Source organism: Spermophilus citellus, assembly GCF_964194105.1.
Source record: "Spermophilus citellus genome assembly, chromosome: 18".
NCBI lineage: Eukaryota > Metazoa > Chordata > Mammalia > Rodentia > Sciuridae > Spermophilus > Spermophilus citellus.
Window position 1 is genome coordinate 39,869,399 of NC_138200.1, and position 22,303 is coordinate 39,891,701.

General features: G+C 33.3%; 1 protein-coding gene across 11 annotated transcripts in view; it reads left to right on the forward strand.

The window, feature by feature from the left end:
• The window catches only part of CHD9 (chromodomain helicase DNA binding protein 9), a 219,037-nt gene that overhangs the window by 161,885 nt on the left and 34,849 nt on the right, over window positions 1-22,303 (forward strand). For all 11 annotated transcript variants that reach the window (XM_081274950.1, XM_081274958.1, XM_081274956.1 and 8 more), the window contains 8 exons: window positions 3,604-3,714; window positions 5,400-5,596; window positions 6,061-6,260; window positions 10,605-10,764; window positions 11,950-12,039; window positions 17,010-17,113; window positions 17,608-17,725; window positions 18,636-18,693. In XM_081274950.1, coding sequence (XP_081131076.1) covers window positions 3,604-3,714; window positions 5,400-5,596; window positions 6,061-6,260; window positions 10,605-10,764; window positions 11,950-12,039; window positions 17,010-17,113; window positions 17,608-17,725; window positions 18,636-18,693 — 1,038 coding nt within the window. The remainder of the gene's footprint in view (window positions 1-3,603; window positions 3,715-5,399; window positions 5,597-6,060; window positions 6,261-10,604; window positions 10,765-11,949; window positions 12,040-17,009; window positions 17,114-17,607; window positions 17,726-18,635; window positions 18,694-22,303) is intronic.

Sequence of the window (22,303 nt, forward strand, 5' to 3'; positions counted from 1 at the left end):
CAATATATATAAAACATAGGCATTTACTAGATTGATTTCAATCTCAAGGGGCAAGCTGGGTACAAACGTTTATTCCTATAATCCCAGCTGCTGGGGAATTTGAGGCAAGAGAATCACAAGATTGAAGCTAGCTTTGGCAACTTAACAAGACCCTGTCTCAAATAAAAAATTAAAAAGGGATGGGATAATCAGTGGTAGATTGCCGTCAGTTTACCCCCACTACTAGGGCCTGGGGTCAATCTCAAGGTACATGTATCAGTGAACTAGAATTCAAAATAAAGCCCTGTGAACTCTGTTCAGTGAACTTTTCACAGTTTCTAAAAATTGTTAAATTTGTATCAGTGAAGATTTGAAAATATCATATGTCCTTGGTTGTAAGAAATTAATTTTTTTTTCTTTCTGTCTTCCCCCGCCCCCTCTCAGTACTGGGAATTGAACCCAGGGCCTTGCAGAAGCTAGACAAACACTCTACCACTGAAGTACATCCCCAACCCTTTTCTTAAATTTTATTTTGAGGGGGCTGGAGTTGTGGCTCAGTGGTAGAGCACTTGCCAGGCATGTGTGAAGCCCTGGGTTTGATCCTCTGCACTGCATATAAATAAATTAATAAAACAAAAAAGATCTGTTGACAACTAAAATATATGTATATATATTTTTTAAAAGGTTATTTTGAGACAAAGTCTCACAAAGTTACCCAGGATGGCCTGGAACTTGGACTTCTCCTGCCTCAGCCTCACAAGTAGCTGGGAGTACTGCTGTGCTCCATGAAGCTTGGCAAGAAATTTGTTTCTGAGTCAAAGTGAAGTCCCGTATAATTTAGGACTTACTAGCACATTATTAGATATCTGTCCATTGTACTTATTCATATGCCAGTTTGATGAAATGTTATCTTAAATAAGTTAAGCATCTGTACTCTGAATATCCAAAATCTAAAGTGCTCCAAAATTGAGTATCAACACAATACCTAAAAAGTTTTGGATTTGGAACATTTCCAGTTTGAGATTTTTGGATTAGAAATACTCAACCAGTAAAGTCTAAGCAAATGTTGCATAAATGAATGTGTAAAATCTGAAATCTGAATAGAAGTAATCCCAGGCATTTTGCTTATGGGATACTCAATCTGTTCTTACTTTTTATACGGATAATGATGGCTTTCTTCATTTGGTTTCATCAAGCTAGTTAGCCTTTGTTATTTCAGGTTGGATATGAGTTTTTAATATGTGGCTTATTATTAATAGGTGTCTCATTGTATTATCTCCTATTGCCACTGTAAAAATTTCCTGCAAATTTAGTGGCTTAAAACAATACACATTTATTCTCTTATAGTTCTGGATGTCAGAAGTCCAACATCAGTCTGCCAGGGTTAAAATCAAGAGTCAGCAAGGCTGGTTCATTCTGGAGGCTCCAGGGGAGAATCTCTTATCTCTTCCAGTTCCTAAGAATGTCTGCATTCCTTGGCTTGTGGCCACAGTACTCCAATCTCTGCTTCTGTTGTGTCATATCCTTTTCCTCTTTTTATAGACAAATCTTCCTCTGCCTCCTTCTTGTAAGGGCACTTGTAATGACATTTAGCAGCCACATGGATAAGCTAATATCCCATTTCAAGATCCTACATCATAACTGCCAACTCACTTTTACCATATAAGACAATATAACATTCTAGGGATTAGGACAATATATCTTCAGGAGTCATAATCCAATCTACCACATTCATCATTTCAAACAAGTAAAAATATATATATAATTTTTTAAAAAGTTTTATAATATTTACTCTGTAGGTTAGAGGAAGCAAAAAAGAAAAAAGGAATTTAAATTCATTTCATTAAAGCATTTATTACTGTCACTTCAATTTCATATAAATATGCCAGGAAAAGACATTTTTAAACACTTATAATATTTAACACTTTATACAAACACCTTAAAAGCCCAATTTCAGAGGAAAGCTAGGTGGAATGAATGAATGTACTTATTACTTGGTAAGCAATGACTAGAATTTAATCTTTAAGATTCAAACTTCATACAGAGGCATTTAATATTTCAATTTTGTTCCTAATCATTTTGTAATCATTTTATAAAGTTTTAAACTACAAATGCAGACAGAATATCATGATGAAAGATGTATACTCATCATCCACCTTGAACATTATCAACTCATTCTAAACTGTTTCATTACTACCCACCCATCTTTCATATCATTTTGATGCAAATCTCAGCTCAGCTCTCATATCATCACTTTATACATGTTTCCATAGTATTACTAAAGATAGACTTTTTAAAAACATAACCACAATATGATAACATTTAAAAATAAAATTAGATATAATTCCTTGATGTTTATTATCTTGTGTTCAACCTTCAGTTATCTTGAGTGTTGTAATGGCTTGTTTTTAAGTTTTATTCTCTTTTAATGTATGGTTTTACAACATTTTAAAATTCTATCAAAATGTTTTTTAAAATGAAGATTTAAGATCCTCAATTACATTCCAGTAATTAGGCAGTATTTTAATTTACCTCTTAGGTTCACCTTTAAAAATCTTTTTAGTGTAAAATATTCTTCTATTGGGACCCGGGTAGTGTCTCAGTGGTAGAAAGTTCACCTACCTGTGCAAGGGCCTGGGTTTGATCTTCGGTACCACATAAAAAAATAAATAAAATAAAGGTATTGTGTTCAAATACAACTAAAAAATAAATATTTTTAAAAAAATATTCTTCTATTTATTTGTATAAGATTTGGCATGACTTTTTCCGTCCCTTTTCTTGCTTAAAGCATCATGTATCTATTTCTTCTTTTTTTTTTTTATAAAACTGTTTGATGATTTTTTTTAACATGGCATTTTTGTTTTCAATATCTTAAATTATAAATAATGGTTATTAATCCACAAACTATAGAGTTGAAATGTACTAACGTTTCTTCCAAGTAAAATATTTATTTTCTTTTGTTCTGTATTTTCTTAAATATTTACAACATTTATACAGTATATTCATAGTAAGGAAAGTATCTTTTTTCTCTTTTCTTTTTTCCTTCTTTTTTTTTTTTTTTAATGGTGCTAGTAATAAAACCCAGGACCTTGAACGTGGTTTGAAAGCATTCTACCACCAACCTACATCTGCAGCCACTGGAAAAGAATTTTAAAAATAAAGATAGCCAGTATTCATTTTTATTTTCCATATATTATGTTGCATTTTTTCAGGAGATAATACATATTTGAAAACGTGATGGATATAAAGTATGGTACCAGAAAATGAACTATATTGTGTAGGTAGATTTTTCTAACTCTTTTGTACCTTAATTTCTTAATGTTTATGTATATCTGTCCTATGCAGTTTCCTTGCTTACAAAGATTAAGAGTTAACCAACAGTAGTAACTTATTTAACTCTGCTCATAAACTCTAACCTGTGTTGGCATCAGGCCTTTGCTTTAAACAAATGCTGTGTTATATTTCAGACCACTGGATTTGAAACATTCTTTGAGTCTGAGTGTGTATACTGAATTCAAATTCTATCCACAGTAAATGTGAGGAGATAATATTTTAAGTGTACTTTTATAGATTTTCCCTTTCAACTTCATAATGACTTGAAAAAATTGCTATTATATATTTCAGGCAAGTTTTGTGGCATCTGGAAACCGGACAGATATTTCCTTAGATGATCCCAATTTCTGGCAAAAATGGGCTAAAAAAGCAGAAATAGATATTGATGCCATCAGTGGCAGAGTAAGTATTTATTTCCCTCGAAAGGTAATTTTGTTTTGAGATACTTTGGCAATAACATAATAGTATCTTAAAGGTATTCAGTTGTAAAGGTAACTAATAAAAATCTCTGCACACATAAATTGAAATGAGGTAGGAGAATGAGTTAGACATTGCTTTAATTTAATCCTTTTTATATCTCTTAAATTCATAAATTACTTTTCTCCTTTTTGTTTTGTTGGTGTCAACCCATTAATGATCCAGTAAAAAAAGCAGTCAAGAAGTGACATTTATAAACTCTTTCTTTTATGACTTCTCTAGGAAGACAGAGCCAGAAAGCTAAAATAAAATTAATGGAAATGATAATTATAGCATTAACTGCCTACCTTCTAAGACACCTGTCCAATAATTTTATAGGAATTAATGTTTCTTATCCTTACTTACTTTCAAAATAACATCCTCATGATTAATTTCATATTAAATATTGATACATGGAATCTTTTTTTAAAATTATTTTTTAGTTGTAGTTGGACACAACACCTTTATTTCACTTGTTTATTTTTTTATGTGGTGCTGAGGATCGAACCCAGGGTCTGGCGCGTGCGAAGCGAGTGTTCTACCACTGAGCCACAACCCCAGCCCACATGGAATCTTTTTTAGGTAGTTTTTTTAACATGTAAAGCTTAACAGTTATGAACAACATCACTGCCATTTACAGTCATTAATACTTAATGTGTTTTTGAAATATATAATTTTGTGAAGCAAGTAAATTTGAAAAAATATTATAGTCTGAAGCATTTTCATATGCTAAAGAAGCAGTGAACTCTACAAATCACTATTAAAAATCATAAATGAGTTATATTCTCTTCTGCTCTATGATTCAGACTTAGACTAAATATGTGATTCCTTTTCTGGCCCCTTGTTCTTTCCTCCTCTTGTAATGCTGTTTCCTCCCTGCCTGGCAAAGTCTGGTATCACTATTTTGTGATGTTTTCTCTGACTTTCTTTAGACCCTCTTGTACAGTTCATTCTGAACAGCATTTTTTTTAACACATTTATCTGACCCTCAAGAATATGGTTTCCCTAACTTAGAGAAATTTTTTAATAAAAGTAGAAGATGTATTTTGAATGAATTAAACTAAATTGACTATAGGGAGGATGATACATATATTGCCTTTTAATATTAGTATAATTCTTAGAGATTACTAAAACATATTTCTAAATCTACAAAATATTTATAACTTTTAACCAGTGTTTCAATTGTTATGTATTTTCCTTCTTTCAGATTTATTTCTAGGATAAATTTAGATCACAAATATTTACTTTAGCATTATTTATGTTAAAAATCAAAAGTCTAAATCAAATTGTGAATTAATTAGGTAAAACAAATTAGGAGGCATAAATTTAGCCTAAATTTATTTTATGATTATTGTAGAAGTGCAGTGATTTTTATATTAATAATAAAGCAGAATACCAAAATATGTTAAGCCTTTGACTGTAATTTTACAAAATTGTACATATGTGGTAAAAATTTTAGAGGAATGTAAATATTTTAAGGTGATTTGGTAGAGTGGCAGAACTTATTAGTAATTTTTTTTTTTTGCTTTCTAAAATTATTGTTTGTATAATTTGGAAGGTGAAAATCTAAAACATTATTACAAGCAAAAGTATTAAAAATAACTTCAAGTAATAGCTGTTAAATTTTACAGAACAGCTTGGTTATTGACACTCCAAGAATTAGGAAACAAACAAGACCCTTTAGTGCCACAAAAGATGAATTGGCTGAATTATCTGAAGCTGAAAGTGAAGGAGATGAAAAACCCAAACTACGGAGACCCTGTGATCGTTCCAATGGCTATGGAAGAACTGAATGCTTCAGAGTAGAGAAAAACTTGCTAGTTTATGGGTAAAATATTATTTTTAATGTTTTTTTAAGTAGTCATATAAAGTTAGCGAAAATTACTGTTTTCCAGTAATTTTTATCTTGTTAAAATCTATTTTTTAAATATCCAGGATTTCTGTATTTAACAAATATTCAATTGGAGAATGAGGAGATAGGTTAAGTGTTTAAATTATAAATTTATCACATCAAACTCCTTGTTTTCCAATTTGCGTATTTAGTAATACAAAGTAGATAATGTTATATTTCATTATTGAGTAAATATAATAGAAATTACCACACTATTCCTCTTTGTTCATACATGGAGGACAACATCATTAGCAAAATCTGTTAATGAGAGAGTTGTTTTGTTTGTTGTGTTGTTGGTTTTGATTGTGTGTGTGTGATTTTTTTCTCTTGCTCCTCATCTGTAAGTTGTTTCTTTCTAGAACTTTACTTAATATCAATGTAAATATACCTTTTATAACTAGGTGGGGCCGATGGAGAGAGATTCTGTCTCATGGACGTTTTAAAAGGCAGTTAAATGAGCATGATGTAGAAATAATTTGCCGAGCTCTCTTGGCATATTGCCTTGTTCATTACCGAGGAGATGAGAAAATTAAAGGTTTCATATGGGATCTTATTACTCCAACTGAAGATGGGCAGACACGAGAGTTACAAAATCATCTAGGTAAAAACATTCTTTTGTTTTCTTTAAAAGTTTTTGTTGTTGTTAAATAATTAACGCTTAACATATTCTCCTATAAAATATTACATCATTCAGGTAGTATTAAGGAACTTTCATCTTCATTTCTGAAGTTCCAACTTCAGAAAATGCCAGTGTTATTAGTTTGTTAGATATTTGGATTTTACTTATTGTTGTCATATATGTATCAGTTTACAAGTTGTTGACTTATATAGAGATCTTTCCATTTGTGTTCATGTTGATCCATCTCAGTTTTTATTTTCTGTTTAGTATTCCATAGTATGTATATTTCTTAATTTGTTTTGCATTTCCTTTAATGATGGATATATAGGTTTCCACTTTTAGAAAATTAAAAAATAAGTTTCAGTGAACAGCTTTGTTTAGTCCTTCTTATGCATATGAATAAATCTTTCAGTAAAGCAGATATCAAAAAGTAGAATTATTGAGGTATAGCAAACATATATCTTTAGTACTTTAAATGTGGTCTCTAGATCAAAAACATCTCATTTCCTGAGATCTTAGAATTGCAAAGTCTTAGTGCCTTAGGTTTACTGAATCAGAATCTTCTTTTTAGTGGGATCCTCAGCCATTTGTATGCATATTAAAGTTTGAAAAGCATTGATATTCATTTTAAATTTTCATAAATACTTTAGTTTGCTTTCCAATGTGATTAAACCAGTTTACACCCATATCAGAGGAATATGCAAGTACTTTTTTGTCCATAAGTTGCTAACAGAATGTTCTTTTCTATTTTAAAAAAAAAATTATTGTGCCTTAAATTTGTGATGCCATCTTGTCCTGTTTAATAAAAAAAAATTTAATTGATCGCCTATTGTATGTTTCTTGTGCAGAGTGCTGAAAAAAAAATAAAAAGATGTAAGATTAGACAAGACTCCTGAGCTCATAAACCTTACATTATAGCCAGGGAGACAGAAATAATAAGAATGTAGATAAATTAGCTAAATAATTGTAGATTGTGATAAATATTGTTAAGTAAATATACCAAATCTTGAGATGGAGGACAAAAGCAAGCACATATTTTATATGGGATGGTTTATATTAGCCCATCTTAATAAGAGACATGTAGTTAATATGAAGCACTGACTTCTGAGTAAGGATGGAGGAAACACACAGATTTCACTATTATTTGAAACTCCATTTATAAAATAGGAAAGAAAGCCAGGCACTCTGGTGCATGCCTGCTATCCCAACTACTCAGGAGGCCCAGGCTGGTGCATCAAAATTTCAAGGCCACTGTGAACTGGGCAACTTAGCAAAACCCTGTCTCAAAACAATGGAGATGTAACTCAGTGGCAACATACCCGTCAGTTCAATCCCCAGAGCAAAATAAATAAATAAATAAATAAAATGAGGAAGAAAATAACAAGGCTTTAGTGCTTCTCAACCAGAGATGATCTTATGACTCAGTCTAGTCCCACTTCCACCACAGCTAATCTCAACTTAAGCATGTTACTTGCATCTAGTGTGGTAGAGGTTAGAGGTAAACAGTTTCTCACAATGAACCACCATCTAGCCCAAAACATGAATAATAATACTGAGAGTGAAACCCTGCTATAACCTAAAAGAGATTGGAGTCAGGCTCAGGTTGTAGCTCAGAGATACAGCACTTGCCTAACATGTGTGAGGCACTGGGTTCTAACCTCAACACCACATAAAAAATAAATTAATTAAATAAAGGTATTGTGTCCATCTACAACTAAAGAAAATATTTAAAAGAGAGATTGGATTTTAGAGACTTTATTTGGATTCTGATTAAGATAAGCAAGAGAAAAAATGTATTATCTTTATTAGATTACTGGACATTTAAATATTGAATATTAAGGAATTATGTAGACTTTTTTTTTAAACTGAGTTTTATTTATTTATTTTTTTTTTAGGTGTAGATGGACACAACACAATGCCTTTAATTTTTTATGTGGTGCTGAGGATAGAACCCCCGTCCCACCCGTGCCAGGCGAGCGCTCTACCGCTAAGCCACAATCCCAGCCCCCTATGTAGACTTTTTTTAAAATATTTTTTTAGTTGTATATGGACACAGTACCTTTATTTATTTGTTTGTTTGTTTGTTTGTTTATTTTTATGTGGCGCTGAGGATCAAACCCAGTGCCTCATATATACAAGGCATGTTTTCTGCCGCTGAGCCATAATACCATAATACCTTCCATAGACATTTTTTAAGGAGGCATTAATATGTTTATGAGTGAAATGTTTAATATCTTAGATTTACTTCAAATAGTATGGGAACTTGGGTAGTATACAGAATAGAGATGAAATAGCCATGGATTTTTGATAATTATTAAAGTTGGATGATAACACACGGGGATTCATCATAATATTCCATCTACTTTTGTATATGCTTATGTTCCACATTATTTTAAAATAAGCATAAACCCTGAGAAAAGAGGAGGGTGAGGGACAAAGTATCAACAAAGTTTTAGAAGTTGAAAGCAAATAGATTAGTGATACCTGACTTAACCAACCAAAGAGAGCTTAATTTTAGCTGTGGAAAAGGGGGGGGGACTGTTTTTCTTCACAGATTTCTTAAAAGTCTCAAGAATTTTGGGCATATGACACCTCTAGAAGTGTTATGTGATAAGACAGGGATTGTAATTAAAAGCTGTTTAAAAAGAGACAGATCTCCAGATAACCTCTTCAACTCCATATAGCAGGATGAAAATTGAAGTTTATTCATTAGGTAGAGTAAAATATAAGGATCTTTGGGTTGAACTGGTAGTTAATATGTGGTGCTAGTAAGTAAGCATTGAGTGAATATTTGGATACTGGTAATACAGTACTCAAGTACGAAAATCACCACCTTACTTTGAACTTTGCTAGACCATTATCTAAGGGCAAAACTCCAGTCATTTGCTCTTCTGTGATCTCACATTCAACAGGCTCAATACTTTTAAACTACATATTAGCTTTTTAATCTGTTATTCTTAAATAAAAGCCAACATATCGAAAGATTATCAGACATCTGAGATAGTTTCTCACATGAAAGATAGAGGCTAAAATTAAACCATTAGAATGAACTTGGAGGAAAGGGAAAAGTTTATTTTTGAACTATAATTAATTTTAGTGAAGATATTTCAGATACCATACAGTGGTTTTGAAGGAACAAAATGCTAACAAAAACAATGAGAGCACAAACAAACCTGTAAATTACAGGAATTGAAGAACTGAATGGTGGAATTGAGAAAATAATGGGAAGATTTATAAATCTAGAATATCTACAGATTTTATCAGGAAAATTTTGTATATATGTTTGAAATATGCACTGTTCACTTTCCAAACCAGTGAGAATATAAGGGATTGAAATACAAAGTTATTTATCGTTCTGCAACAACACAGAAAGGAGGGAATGAAAACAATGAAGTGGTAAAAATAAATATATGTAATCACACTATATATATATATATCTCCCTGTGAAAATATAAAAATTGTCAGATGGGGAAAAATATCTGTTTTTAAGCTTCAAAGAGATGTTATTAGACACCAAGCAAGAAGCTGAAAATAGGGATTTAAAAAAGAGATTTGCCAAGATCTCATTCTATAAGCTTTTAAAATAGAGATTTATTGTAGGATTACATGCATGATATAAACCTTAATACTAACTACTGAAATTTAGTGCCCTTAATACTAAATACTTAAATACTTTTATGCTAAACATTTCTTCATCCATATATAATAATTATATAAACAGGCATGGAACAAGAAAACAAATTCAAGGTACTGATGATCTCTGGGAAGAGGGAGTGAGTGAATTAGATGAGAAAAGTCTATGTTGGGACTTCAGAAACAAATATGAACTATGTGATGATGATGATGATGATGAGTAGGGATACTTTTTTTTAAATACTGTACAACAAAATCTCAAGAAATGATGAATTTAGCTATCTTGAACAGGAACCCCCAATGGCCAACCTAATCCATGTTATTAGTAAAATTAATTTTTGAAAGACAAGAGGCCAATCCTATCTTTTAGTAACTAGGCAGCAAAAGTAAAATAGAGGGATAAGTTTGATCTTGTCCTTTTCACATGTAGAAAAAAATCAACCTGTTTGGGAACAAAACGGAAATTATAATGATCATTCTAATTAGACATACAGAATTATTAGATAATTGGGGGGTGGGAATTGTTTTAATATTGTGACTGGGTTAATATTGTTAATGAACCCAGTGCCTCACGCATGCTAAGCAAGCACTCTACTACTGAGCCAAAACCACAGTCCTTAGAAAAAAATCTTTCATATTATAGGTCTTCATACAAATTTCTCCTGATTTCACATGGACTTCTCATTTTAACAGGCCTATCAGCTCCTGTACCCAGGGGTCGAAAAGGGAAAAAAGTGAAGACTCAGACAAGTTCATTTGATATACATAAAGCAGAATGGCTTCGAAAATATAATCCTGAGCAACTACTTCAAGATGAAGGCTACAAAAAACATATAAAACACCACTGTAATAAGTAGGTAGTAGGGTATTTTAATACTATTTCTTAAAAGTTTACCTTTCTTAATTTATCAGCAATCATAAAGCATGTTATATAGAGATAGCATTGTCTTAGGCTAATTCTGCTAGTAATTTAATCATGTATCCTTTGGCAATCAGGATATCGTTGTGTCACTGTTTTCACCAACAGATAAATAGAACTGGCCTTCAGATGAACTCATTATCTTTTACTGGGAAAATAATAATAACGTGGAGATTTTGTAGAAATCTTTCATATATTGATACTAATGAAGTTCATTTACTCATTTTGTTATAAATGTATATATATTTAGCCAGGCATGGTGACACATGTGTATATCAGCTCAATTCGCAGTAGCTAGACTATGGAACAAACCTAGGTATCCTTCAACAGATGAATGGGTAAAGAAAATGTGGTATATATACTCAATGGAATATTATCCAGGTTTAAAGAAGAGTAAAATTATGGAATTTGCCAGTAAGTTGTTGGAGTTGGAGAATATCATGCTAAGAGAAATAAGCCAATCCCACAAAACTAAAGGTCAAATGTTTTCCCTAAGGAGCAAATGCTAATTCACAATAAGGTGGGGAGCCCTAGGGAAGAACAGCTTTACCTTAGATTAGGTAGAAGGAAGTGATGGGAAGGTAGGGGAGGGGATGTGAGGATAGGAAAGATAGTAGAATGAAATAGACATTAGTACTGTATATATAATATGTGTGTGTGAGAGAGAGAGAGACTACATGACCAATATGATTCTGCAACATGTACACTCAGAAAAGTGAGAAATTATATCCCATCAATGTATGATAAATCAAAGTGCATAAATGCTTTCTACTGTCATGTGTAACTAATTAAAACAAATTAAATTTTTTTAAAAATATACATATTCAGCCAGGCATGGTGACATATGCTTGTAATCTTAGCAGCTTGTGTCACTAAAACAGGAGAACTTCAAGTTCAAGGCCATCCTTAGCAACTTAGTGAGATTCTGTCTCAAAATTTAAAAATAAAGGGGAAAAGGATTGGTGATCTGAGTGCTAAAGCACTCCCAGGTTTGATCCCCAGAACACCCCACCTCACCAAAAGAAAATTTATGTACAGATTCCTTCCTATCTTTAACCCCTTAGATGAATTTTTTTAAGTGAATAATCTTTGTTCCTTTTTATTTTCTCTTGTTTTCAGGGTTTTGCTTCGTGTAAGAATGCTATATTATCTAAAGCAAGAAGTCATTGGTAATGAGTGTCAGAAAGTATTTGATGGAGTAGATGCAAGGTAAAGTAAATAATGTGTATATTCATTTTCCACTAACACGATGAGGCAAACATTATATTGTCTTAGTTAAGTGGCTCCTTAATTCAGGGAAATTCACAAATAGGAAAATCCCCTACCTTGGGAATTAACCCTTGCCAATTCATTACCATTTTTCTGCTATTCTTATCATTGGCTTGTCACTAAAAGTTGTAATCATAACAATATGGTGGTGGTGATAAAGTTAAGAATGATTTGTAACCTAGATGCCATTAAGGCAGACAGAAATATATTGACTGATTCATTCATCTCTTCAGAAACGTGTGTGTGTGTGTGTGTGTGTGTGTTTTGCTAGAGTTTGAACCTTCCCACATTAACCTCCTACTCAACTGTTTATTCTTGGCAACTGATATCCCTCCTTCGTTTTAGAAAAAAGGTAGGAAAGCTTTCAAACAGAAATTCCCTTAGCTCTCTGAGACAGGGTTTCCTTATTTTGCTCTTATTGGCCTTGAACTTCTGATCTTTCTGTCTCAGCCTTCCAGCACTACACCTGGCAGTCTCAGTTTCTTGAGCTTTTTCTAAACCAGTATCTTTTTTCTTTTTTCTTTAGGCATATATTCACATAATCATGTACTTCATCTTGTCATCACCATTAATAGCACTGCTTCTTAAATATGAATTCTGACCCTCAATTCCGTCCTTCCAACTCCTTAACCTGGATACTTCTCATAATTCATTAACCTCATCACAATGTCCCTTACTTATTAGGTGTTAGCATTTTCATGCCCACTCTTTTCTCATTATTCAACCTAGATTTTATAGTTCAGGTGTCAATGCCTAAACTAAGTTCCTTAATTCCCTTTGCCTGCCTTTCCCTCTGTTTTACATCTCTGCTAACCTCAGCTCAGGTGAAACCCAAATATTCTTTTACTTCTCACATTCTCTAAGCAGATAAACATTGTTGAAAAAAATCCTCAAGTCATGTGAGATGTACTCACATCAAACAAGATTAAGCACATGCTGTTTAACCACTGTGCTAGTAAATTCGCTTTCCAACTTCTTATGAGGATCATCTCTCACCTCTTTTCTCAACCCTTCCTTCCACCCTACCACCAGCAACCTCCAATAATGAGGTTGATATATATTTCATGTAGCAAACAGTAAGACAAGAGCTACCTTTATATCTTCTTGCATATATTTCCACTTATTCTTCCTTTAGGATACTGTAGAAATGGTCTCTCTCCTTAGGTAAACCTTGTGGCTTATAATTTATCTGTTTTTATCTTGTAAGAATTTTACTCCTTTGGTAATCATTCTATTCTGAAACATTTGTCTCTCCCCTCCCTTAACTCTATTTCCTGAATCATTCTGGCATATGTTCAATTGATTGTCTTTGCATTTATTTTTCCCTCTCTATACCTTATCCTTCAAACAGTAGCCAGAGAAATCTTTTCAAAGCAATAATCAAGTCATACCCTCCAGATGCTTCTTGTTTCTCAGAATAAAAGCCAAATTCCCATTGACCTTTTCCTTCACTTTGCCCTTCACCCAGAATAGTCCAGGTACACTGGTCTTTCTGTTCCTCTAATATCAAAGTTTATTCTATGCTTCTCTCCTGGTCCTACTACCCTTGCCCCAGATCTTCCATAGAATTGCCCCTTCAAATTATTCAAATCTCTAGGATTCCCTTCTCTGGTAAGCCTGCCTTGCCCACCTCAGCTGCAGTAGCCCACCAGTTAGTTATCACTGGTTAACTTTGTTTTATCTGATTCATAATACCTTTGCTATTCAAAAATTGTGCTTATTTTCTTATATCATTTTTCTCCCTTCTTTTCAATTTAACCTGCTTTAAAGGTAAATCTGTCTTATTTCAAGCCTAGAATCTGGGACGTATTAAGTAATACTTAAATATGTGGTGATGAATTGACTGATTCCCTTGGACTGAATGGGTCTGATTTCATGATTTCCCAGGGTCTGCTCTCTGGATTATCCCTTTCTTTTTCCTTTTTTTTTTTTTTAATTTTCTTTCATTAATCTAGTGCTCTTTGGTCTCTCGTTGTATCTTATATTCCATATATAAATGTACCCGGTACATACACACACACACACTTAACACTTTGAACCAGTGTCTCCATTATTGCGCGTGTTGATTTCTTTTTTTTTTTTTAATTTATTTATTTTTTAGTTGTAGTTGAACACAATACCTTTATTTTACTTATTTACTTTTATGTGGTGCTAAGGATCGAACCCAGGGCCTTGCATGTGCTAGGCGAGCACTCTATCGCTGAGCCACAACCCCAGCCCCACACGCTTGTTGATTTCGAAGCTAAACTTGTTTTAGGAAGAATATTTATTATTTGGTGTCTCCTTTTTCTTCCCTCCCATGCTTTGTGCACTCCACAATGCAGCACTTCTACCTCCTAACTTTACCACACACTTCAAGATATTAGCCAACATTCTTGCTGCTAAATATTATGTATATGTCATATTGTTTACCTTACTTTACCTGTGTAGAATGCTTTGTGGTTTTTAAAATGCTTCTGTGGTACCATTCTCCTATACTGTTTAGCTTTCTGCTTGCTGCTTTTCAGACTTGATTCTATTGTCTTTTAAATGTCAGAGAGTCTTCCCTTAGGCCCTCTATTCTTGTTACTGATCTTAGGTGTTGTCTGTGGCTTCATTTTTCCATCTCCTTGCTGATGTCTTCCAACTCTCTATTTGTTCAGCCCACATCTCTCTTTTGAACTTCAGATCCACATTTTTCAAATATGCCATGATTGATTCCTCTTGCCTCTTGTTTTTATGGAAACATTCTCCCACTCTTTGATTCTCCCTCTCATTCACCTGACATCAGCTCAGCCATTCATGATTTCTCAAATCTGAATTAGGCATGTACTCAGATTATCATGTCATGGTCGTCATCACATAGTATTGCAGGTACTTCTCTACAAAGGGCATCTGGTATAATTCATTATTGCCATTGTTGGCATAGTGAGTGCTGTTTAAACATATTTCAAATGAATGATTTAGCCTGGGGACGTTTAAGAAGTCCTTATGCAGGTTAAAATATATGAGCTAAGTCTTTAAGAACAGAAATCAACAAGAGGTATGCATCTAGTTCATGTCCTTTTTGCTAGCAATTTACAAAATGCTAATACTGGATAGCACTGACTGACTTTGTTTTCACAATTTAGGAAAATTTTCGACCTGGGAATTACTGTATTCTGAGCTAATTATCTCCTTTAACCAGATATCTCATCATGCCCTTTTTAAAAATTTTTACCATATTACAAGAAAAGGAGAGTCGTTCTTCCTTTTTATTTTTTTGCACTAAGCTAACAAAATTTCAATTTTATCTTAATGCAAACATAGGAACAATAAAGTGATCACTTAAAGTGCTGACACATTCCTTTAAGAATTTAAAGGAAATCCGGTGGCACACGCCTATAATCTCAGCATAACTATAATCCCAGTGTTTTGGGAGGCTAAGCCAGGAGGATTGCAAGTTTAAAACTAGCCTTAGCAATTTAGCAAGGCCCTAAGAAACCCCTGTTTTTAATAAAATATTTTTTTAAAAAGGGGCTGTGCATATGGATCAGTGGTAAGACCCCTGGGTTCAGTCCCCAGTCTAAAACAACAACAACAACAAAAATAGAAAGGTGTCTTTACCCCTTTCTCAAATTTTTGGTTTAAAAACTTTTCTGGGAAAATAGTTATGAAAAATTAAAAGTGAATTACTATTACTTATAAAACTTGTCTTTTTCATTGTCATTGTCTTTTGTTTCAAGTATTTTAATGGTGACATATCATATTCTTTAATCTAGGAACATGTACACTATCAGTTTATTTTTATATGAAAATTTATTTTGTGTTCCCAACAACAGCCAATCTACAAGATGAACTTTTGTCATAGAATCTATTTTGAATAGGAAATTCTACATTTCTTTAAATCTATAGGTCTTTGTTAGTCAATTCATGAAAGTATACTACAAGACAGGTGAAATTCTACTCAGTATACTTTATTGTATTTTATTGTAACTCTAATTCTGTAAAACTGATAATTCATGTATATCAAATATAATAATTATGATAATTATAATCAATTATCATATGATTTTATGTAGTAATTTATTCCATTTGATTTTTTACCCCTTTGAATATTGAATATAATAAAAGAAAATGTAAATATAGATAAGAATTGATAATACTCATTTGCTAATAATTGTCAAACACAAATACATGCTAGGCTAAAGGAGACAATGATTTCAATTACTAGGGTAAAGAATTGAACATTTCAGCTGTTTTGTACATATGACTTCTGTTTTAGAGATATTTGTTACTTAGGAAAGGTCTCTGAGAAAATAATAGTTTTCAATATTAGGCACAGGAGAAGAAAGTTGCATTTGCAAAATTTGCCAGTATTATACTTCTTTCTTACTCATAAAAAACAGCCAAGTTACCAAAATATTCTGAATTTATTATTATAATTTTTGGTACTATATTCTCATAGCATAGGATTATTTGTATACGCATATTTATGTATTTTAGTTAAACTTGCCATTTTTTTATTTTCTTAGCAAAAAGTGGTGTAGAAGAAACAATTTGTTTTGCAGTGTAAAACAATTCATTTACACTTTCAGGGCTATTATATGCAAAATGACATATTTCATCCAGATAATTTTTGGCAAGTTGTAAGTTGAAAGAATATGATTCCTTAATAAACCTTATTGAAACTTAATCTCTTTCTTAAAAACCACATTGCTTTCAAAACTATGTAAATATTTGCCTTCTTTTTTTTTTTCTTGTTTGTAATAATTATATCTGTCAGATGCACTGGAACACCTATATCAGTCTAGCCTTAGAAACTTAGAGCCTGTCTCAAAATAAAAAATAAACAGGTCTGGAAATGCAGTTCAGTGCTGGTATACTCTGGGTTCATCCCCCGATACCATAAAAAGTAATTCATTGTGCTTTATCATGATTTTTTTTTTAAGTGATATTGATGTTTGGGTACCAGAACCAGACCATTCAGAAGTTCCTGCTGAGTGGTGGGACTTTGACGCTGATAAGTCTCTCCTTATAGGGGTTTTTAAACATGGTAAGTAAGAGTTAAGGTAGGGGGAACCCTTTTATGTACAATGTTATTCAAATAGTTCTCAGTTTTTTGATTTCCTCTTATAGCTTTATTCTTATAATACTTTTTAAATATATTCTGTATTAGAAAGATAATACTATCAAACTAGGTCCATCAGTTACTACATTTCCTCATTAGAGGGTGGTATTCATGACCTTTCTCTCTCGGATGTACATTTTACACATTTCCTCTCTCAAGAAAAATTAATTTATGAAATATGTGTGTGTATGATCAGTTTATTCTGTTTTTCTTAACAGAATTTCATCTAAGTTTTTATAAATATTATCAGATCATGTAATATTTGTGATAATTTCTAGAAAATATGACTCAATTTTTCTCATTTTAATAGATGGTCCCTTTAGTTCAGGAATATCACCCACCAAAAATATGAGAATGCATATATTTATATGTCTTCCTTCTTTTAATCTTTTTTCCTTTGTAATTGGTGACACTTTCAGGATATGAAAAATATAACACTATCCGAGCAGACCCAGCATTATGCTTCTTGGAAAGAGTGGGAAAACCTGATGATAAAGCAGTTGCTGCTGAACAGAGAGCCAATGATTTTATGGATGGGTATGTACATTTCAGAGTCATGAATTCTCCGTGTATGTCTTCTGTTCAACTCAGTCAGGTTTATCTTTAAATGATGTAAAAATAAGATAATTAATTGAAGTTCAAAATCTCAAAGAGCTATTAATACTTTAGTACTTGACCATACAAAGTAGGATAAGGAACAGATTGTATGACCTGTTTTGGTTTTGGTGCCTAGGATTGAACCCAGGATATTATGCATGCTAAACACATGCTTGACCACTAAGCTGTACCCCAGCCCATACAATTGTCCCCCCAACCACTTGGTACTGGGGATTAAATTCAGGAGAGCTGTACACAGAAGCATATCTCCAGTTCTTTCTATGTTTTATTTCAAGAGAGGGTCTGGGTAAGTTGCTTAGGCTGGCCTTGAACTTGCAAAAACTTCTTGCCTCAGCCTCCTGAATCTCTGGGATGACAGGTTGCACCATCTCTCCTTACAATACCTGTTTCTTTGATGAGTCTTTTATGTTTTTCACTCCAGTAGTGTATCATGGCTACTAGTCAATAAAATTCTAGGGACAAAAGAGGGAAAAAGAATGGCAAGAATATAGTAGTTGCAGAGAAAGATGATAATTGTTCACTATCCCTGTTATAAGGCCTTACATCATCTTTCGATTCTCCCCAAAAGAGAAAAATAGGAGACATTTCAAGGATAATAATAGAATACATTTAATATTGAATTGGGAATAAGAATAAATTGGTACTAGCTCTTTTTTTTACTTGCCATATAGTAGCATTTATGATATGGCTTGCCCTACTTTAGCTAGAAAATAGATTTCATTTTGATTCTTAAACTAACAGATTCTTCCAGTGAAATTTCATTTGTTTGTTCTGTAAATAGAAATCATATTTGTTAAAATAATCATAGCATTTGTTGTAATTTTAACAGGGATGTGGAAGATCCAGAATACAAGCCTGCCCCAGCCATCTTTAAAGATGATATAGAGGTATGCTTTGGATCATATTTTAAAATTCTGCATTTTAGGTGTTCCTTGGTTTCTCTTCTATGCTTTTCTTTCAAGTTTTTCCTTTGTATGTTTTCTGTATATATGATTCTTCTGTTTCTCGGAAGATTAGCTAAGCAAGTGATCAACTTCAGTTGACAAACATCACATAATTATTTTGAATTTGTTTGATCTCCTCTCCTAGACAAAACAAAAGCTGATTTGGACATGTGGCTGTTATGGATTTTGCCCACATGCTACACATCTTCGAGCTAGGATAAACAGTGTCCAAGGCCAAAATTCCCAAACAAAGTAATAATTAGATGCTAAAGGCATACAGTAAGAGAAACTGTATCTACATAAGGTGGTTTGAAATAGAGGATAGATCCTAGAGGAATTATAAGCAGCTACAGCATAGTTAATAAGGGTTCTATTCATAGAATTTCAAAAGGAAGAAGAATTGGAGGAAAATAATCCGTGAATGGGGAAAAGGATGTTGAGGAAGATGAGGACCTCTATAATATTTATGAGAGTATGGTAAAAGACTAGATGTTACTTCAGTTTGTCATGTTCCTCATGGTTACTAAGAACATTAAATATGAGAATGAGAGAGAAGATTCATGTCAACGTGTATTTATAATGTGAACTAAAATACTCTATGAAGTCTGGACTCTCAAAGGCCAGTATTTTTTAGACAAACATCACAAGATAAGAACAGGGAAATTTATTTCAACATGGGTTCTGGGTAGGAAAAAAAATATTATCTCCATTAATAATTTATAACCATAAGACTACCTTCTTATGGGTTTATGGTTTGGTTCTTTTACTTCATCTGCTTAATCCAGGAACCCTCGAGAAAAGAATGTAAATAAACAGGAGGTCCTTAGCTAGGTACAGTGTCACATGCCTGTAATCTTAGCTACTCAGGAGGTTGAAGAACAGGAGGGTCATAAATGTAAGGCCAACCTGGATGAATTAGCAACATGCTGTTTGAAAAATGCTGGGTGTATTGCTCAGCAGTAGAGCATTTGTTTAGCAAGAGTTAGACCCTAGGTTTGATCCCCAATATGGGAGCCAGGGCAGGGGCAGGAAAAACAACTCCATAAGCAACAACTTCTTTAATGCAGATTACATGATTCCTGAAGATGAAGCCAACATTTAAAAAATACATGAGGAAAAGTTTGCCATAATGCCCAGAACAGTGAAAGAAAAAGCTGCTTTTATGTGAACTTCTGCAGACTGAGAACTTCTGAGCCCCTCCCCTTACATGCTGGGTATAAATCTCTGAACCTCCCTGAACTTGGGGTTCAGGGGATTGATTGATTACAGCAAAGGCTGTACCCTCTGGACTTGGCTGCAGCCAAATAAAACTGTTTCCTGCTTAAAAAAAAAAAAGTTTGCCATAAAAGATGTTAACATATAACAAAGAACAAGTTTAGAGTTCTGAGAATTTTTTTAACTGTTTTTTTTTTTTTTTTCGGGTTGGGGGCTACCGGGTAATGAACTAAGGGGCACTCATCCACTAAGCCACATCCCCAGCCCTATTTTTTATTTTATTTAGAGACAGGGTCTCACTGAGTTGCTTAGTGCCTCACTTGTGCTGAGGCTGGCTTTGAACTTACAATCCTCCTACCTCAGCCTCCTGAGCCACTGGGATTATAGGCAATAACTTTTTTTTTAAATCTTGATCTTATTTGTTAATTTTTAATTTTTTTAAATATCATTTATTGTGAAAGTTTTTTGGGTTTTTTTTTAGAGAGAGAGAGAATTTTTAATATTCATTTTTTCAGTTCTCGGCGGACACAACATCTTTGTTTTTTGTATGTGATGCTGAAGATTGAACCCAGGCCACACGCATGCCAGGCGAGCACACTACCGCTTGAGCCAAATCCTCAGCCAGTTTTTAAATTTTTTTGTGTGGTGCTGAGGATGAAACCCAGTGCTCCACACATGCTAGGTAAATCACTACCACTGAGCCACAACTGTAGCCTCTAGAGTCTTGAGAATTTCTGATAATGCATCCATTGAAATAGAAAATAAGCAAAATTTTAAATGATTAAACACCATAAAGAAAGAACCAGGAACTAAATAAAAGACAAGATGATTTTAAAAGACTAGGAAAGCCAGGTACAGTGTCATATACCTGTAATTCCAGCTGCATAGGAGAAATGATTACCCTGGAAGTTTGAGGCCAGCCTAGGCAACATAGTTAGACCCAAGAAATAGACAAGGAATATGTGAAAAAATATTGTATATACATGTAACAATGGGAAATGTAGTCATTTCCATTTAAATAGACAAGGAATATGTGAAGAAATAGACAAGGAATATGTGGAAAATTATTGTATATACATGTAACAATGAGAAATGTAGTCATTTCCATTTAAAACTCACTGATTAGGTTAAGCATTTTTTTTAATTGGTTGTTCAAAACCTTACAAAGTTCTTGACATATCATATTTCATACATTAGCTTCAAGTGGGTTATGAACTCCCATTTTTACCCCAAATACAGATTGCAGAATCACATCAGTTACACATCCACATTTTTACATAATGCCATACTAGTAACTGTTGTATTCTGCTACCTTTCCTATCCTCTACTATCCCCCCTCCCCTCCCCTCCCATCTTCTCTCTGTACCCCATCTACTGTGAGGGGAATGGGAAAATAAACAAGGAGAGAAATGAATTACAGTAGATGGGGTAGAGAGAGAAGCATTTTGTTAGACAAACAAATTAGATATACCTCATAAGAGAAGAAATGCTTTGTAAAACAGATTTAAGGAAATTCTGAAAGTGATGTGCAGTGGCTCATTCTGGAGTAGAGAGAAACTACATGGTAATTCAAACAGTTTAATGTAAATAATTATTTATTATTTTGTGATTGCAATAATGAAAGAATAATACTGAAAGTTACAGAGAACTCTAAGAGGGTAGGATTGTGGCTCAATGAAAGAGCACTTGCCTCGCACGTATGAGGCACTGGGTTCAATCCTCAGCACCACATATAAATAAATAAATAAATAAATAAACAAACAAATAAATAAAGGTATTGTGTCCATCTACAACTAAAAAAATATTTTTAAAAAGAGAATTCTAAGAAATTTAGGAATCATGAATTGAAGGAGCATCTTCCTCTCTTAGGACTAAAGTAGAGCATCCAAAGTAGAGCCCTGTCTACCCAGAGCCTCAGCCCAGACTTTGTTGGGAGGACATTGCTATGACTCATTGAATGGCAAAAAAAAAAGTTGTTATGCTGCTATACTGATTCCCACTTGCTAGAAATCTGCCCTCTAGAGTTGCCAAGGAAGTTGTATGGATACTTTGTTGTAAGTCTGCCCAAGTCAGAGGTAGCTGGGGGGAAAAAAATTGGGGCCAGTAGATGCTAAATAAACTGCTCAAATTACAGGAAGTGGGCACTCAGGAAGCATCTTATATGGTGAGAGCTGAGCTCACCAGAACTAGAAAGGAAAAATCTTTTTTTCCTATGTGATTTCTCTACTTCCTTCTGTTGACAAAGCTTAACATCATACTGGCTAATAGAGGAAAACATATTTAAACAGTTTAGAGAGGCAATAAATATTGAGAAGAGAGATGATTAATTAATAACCAG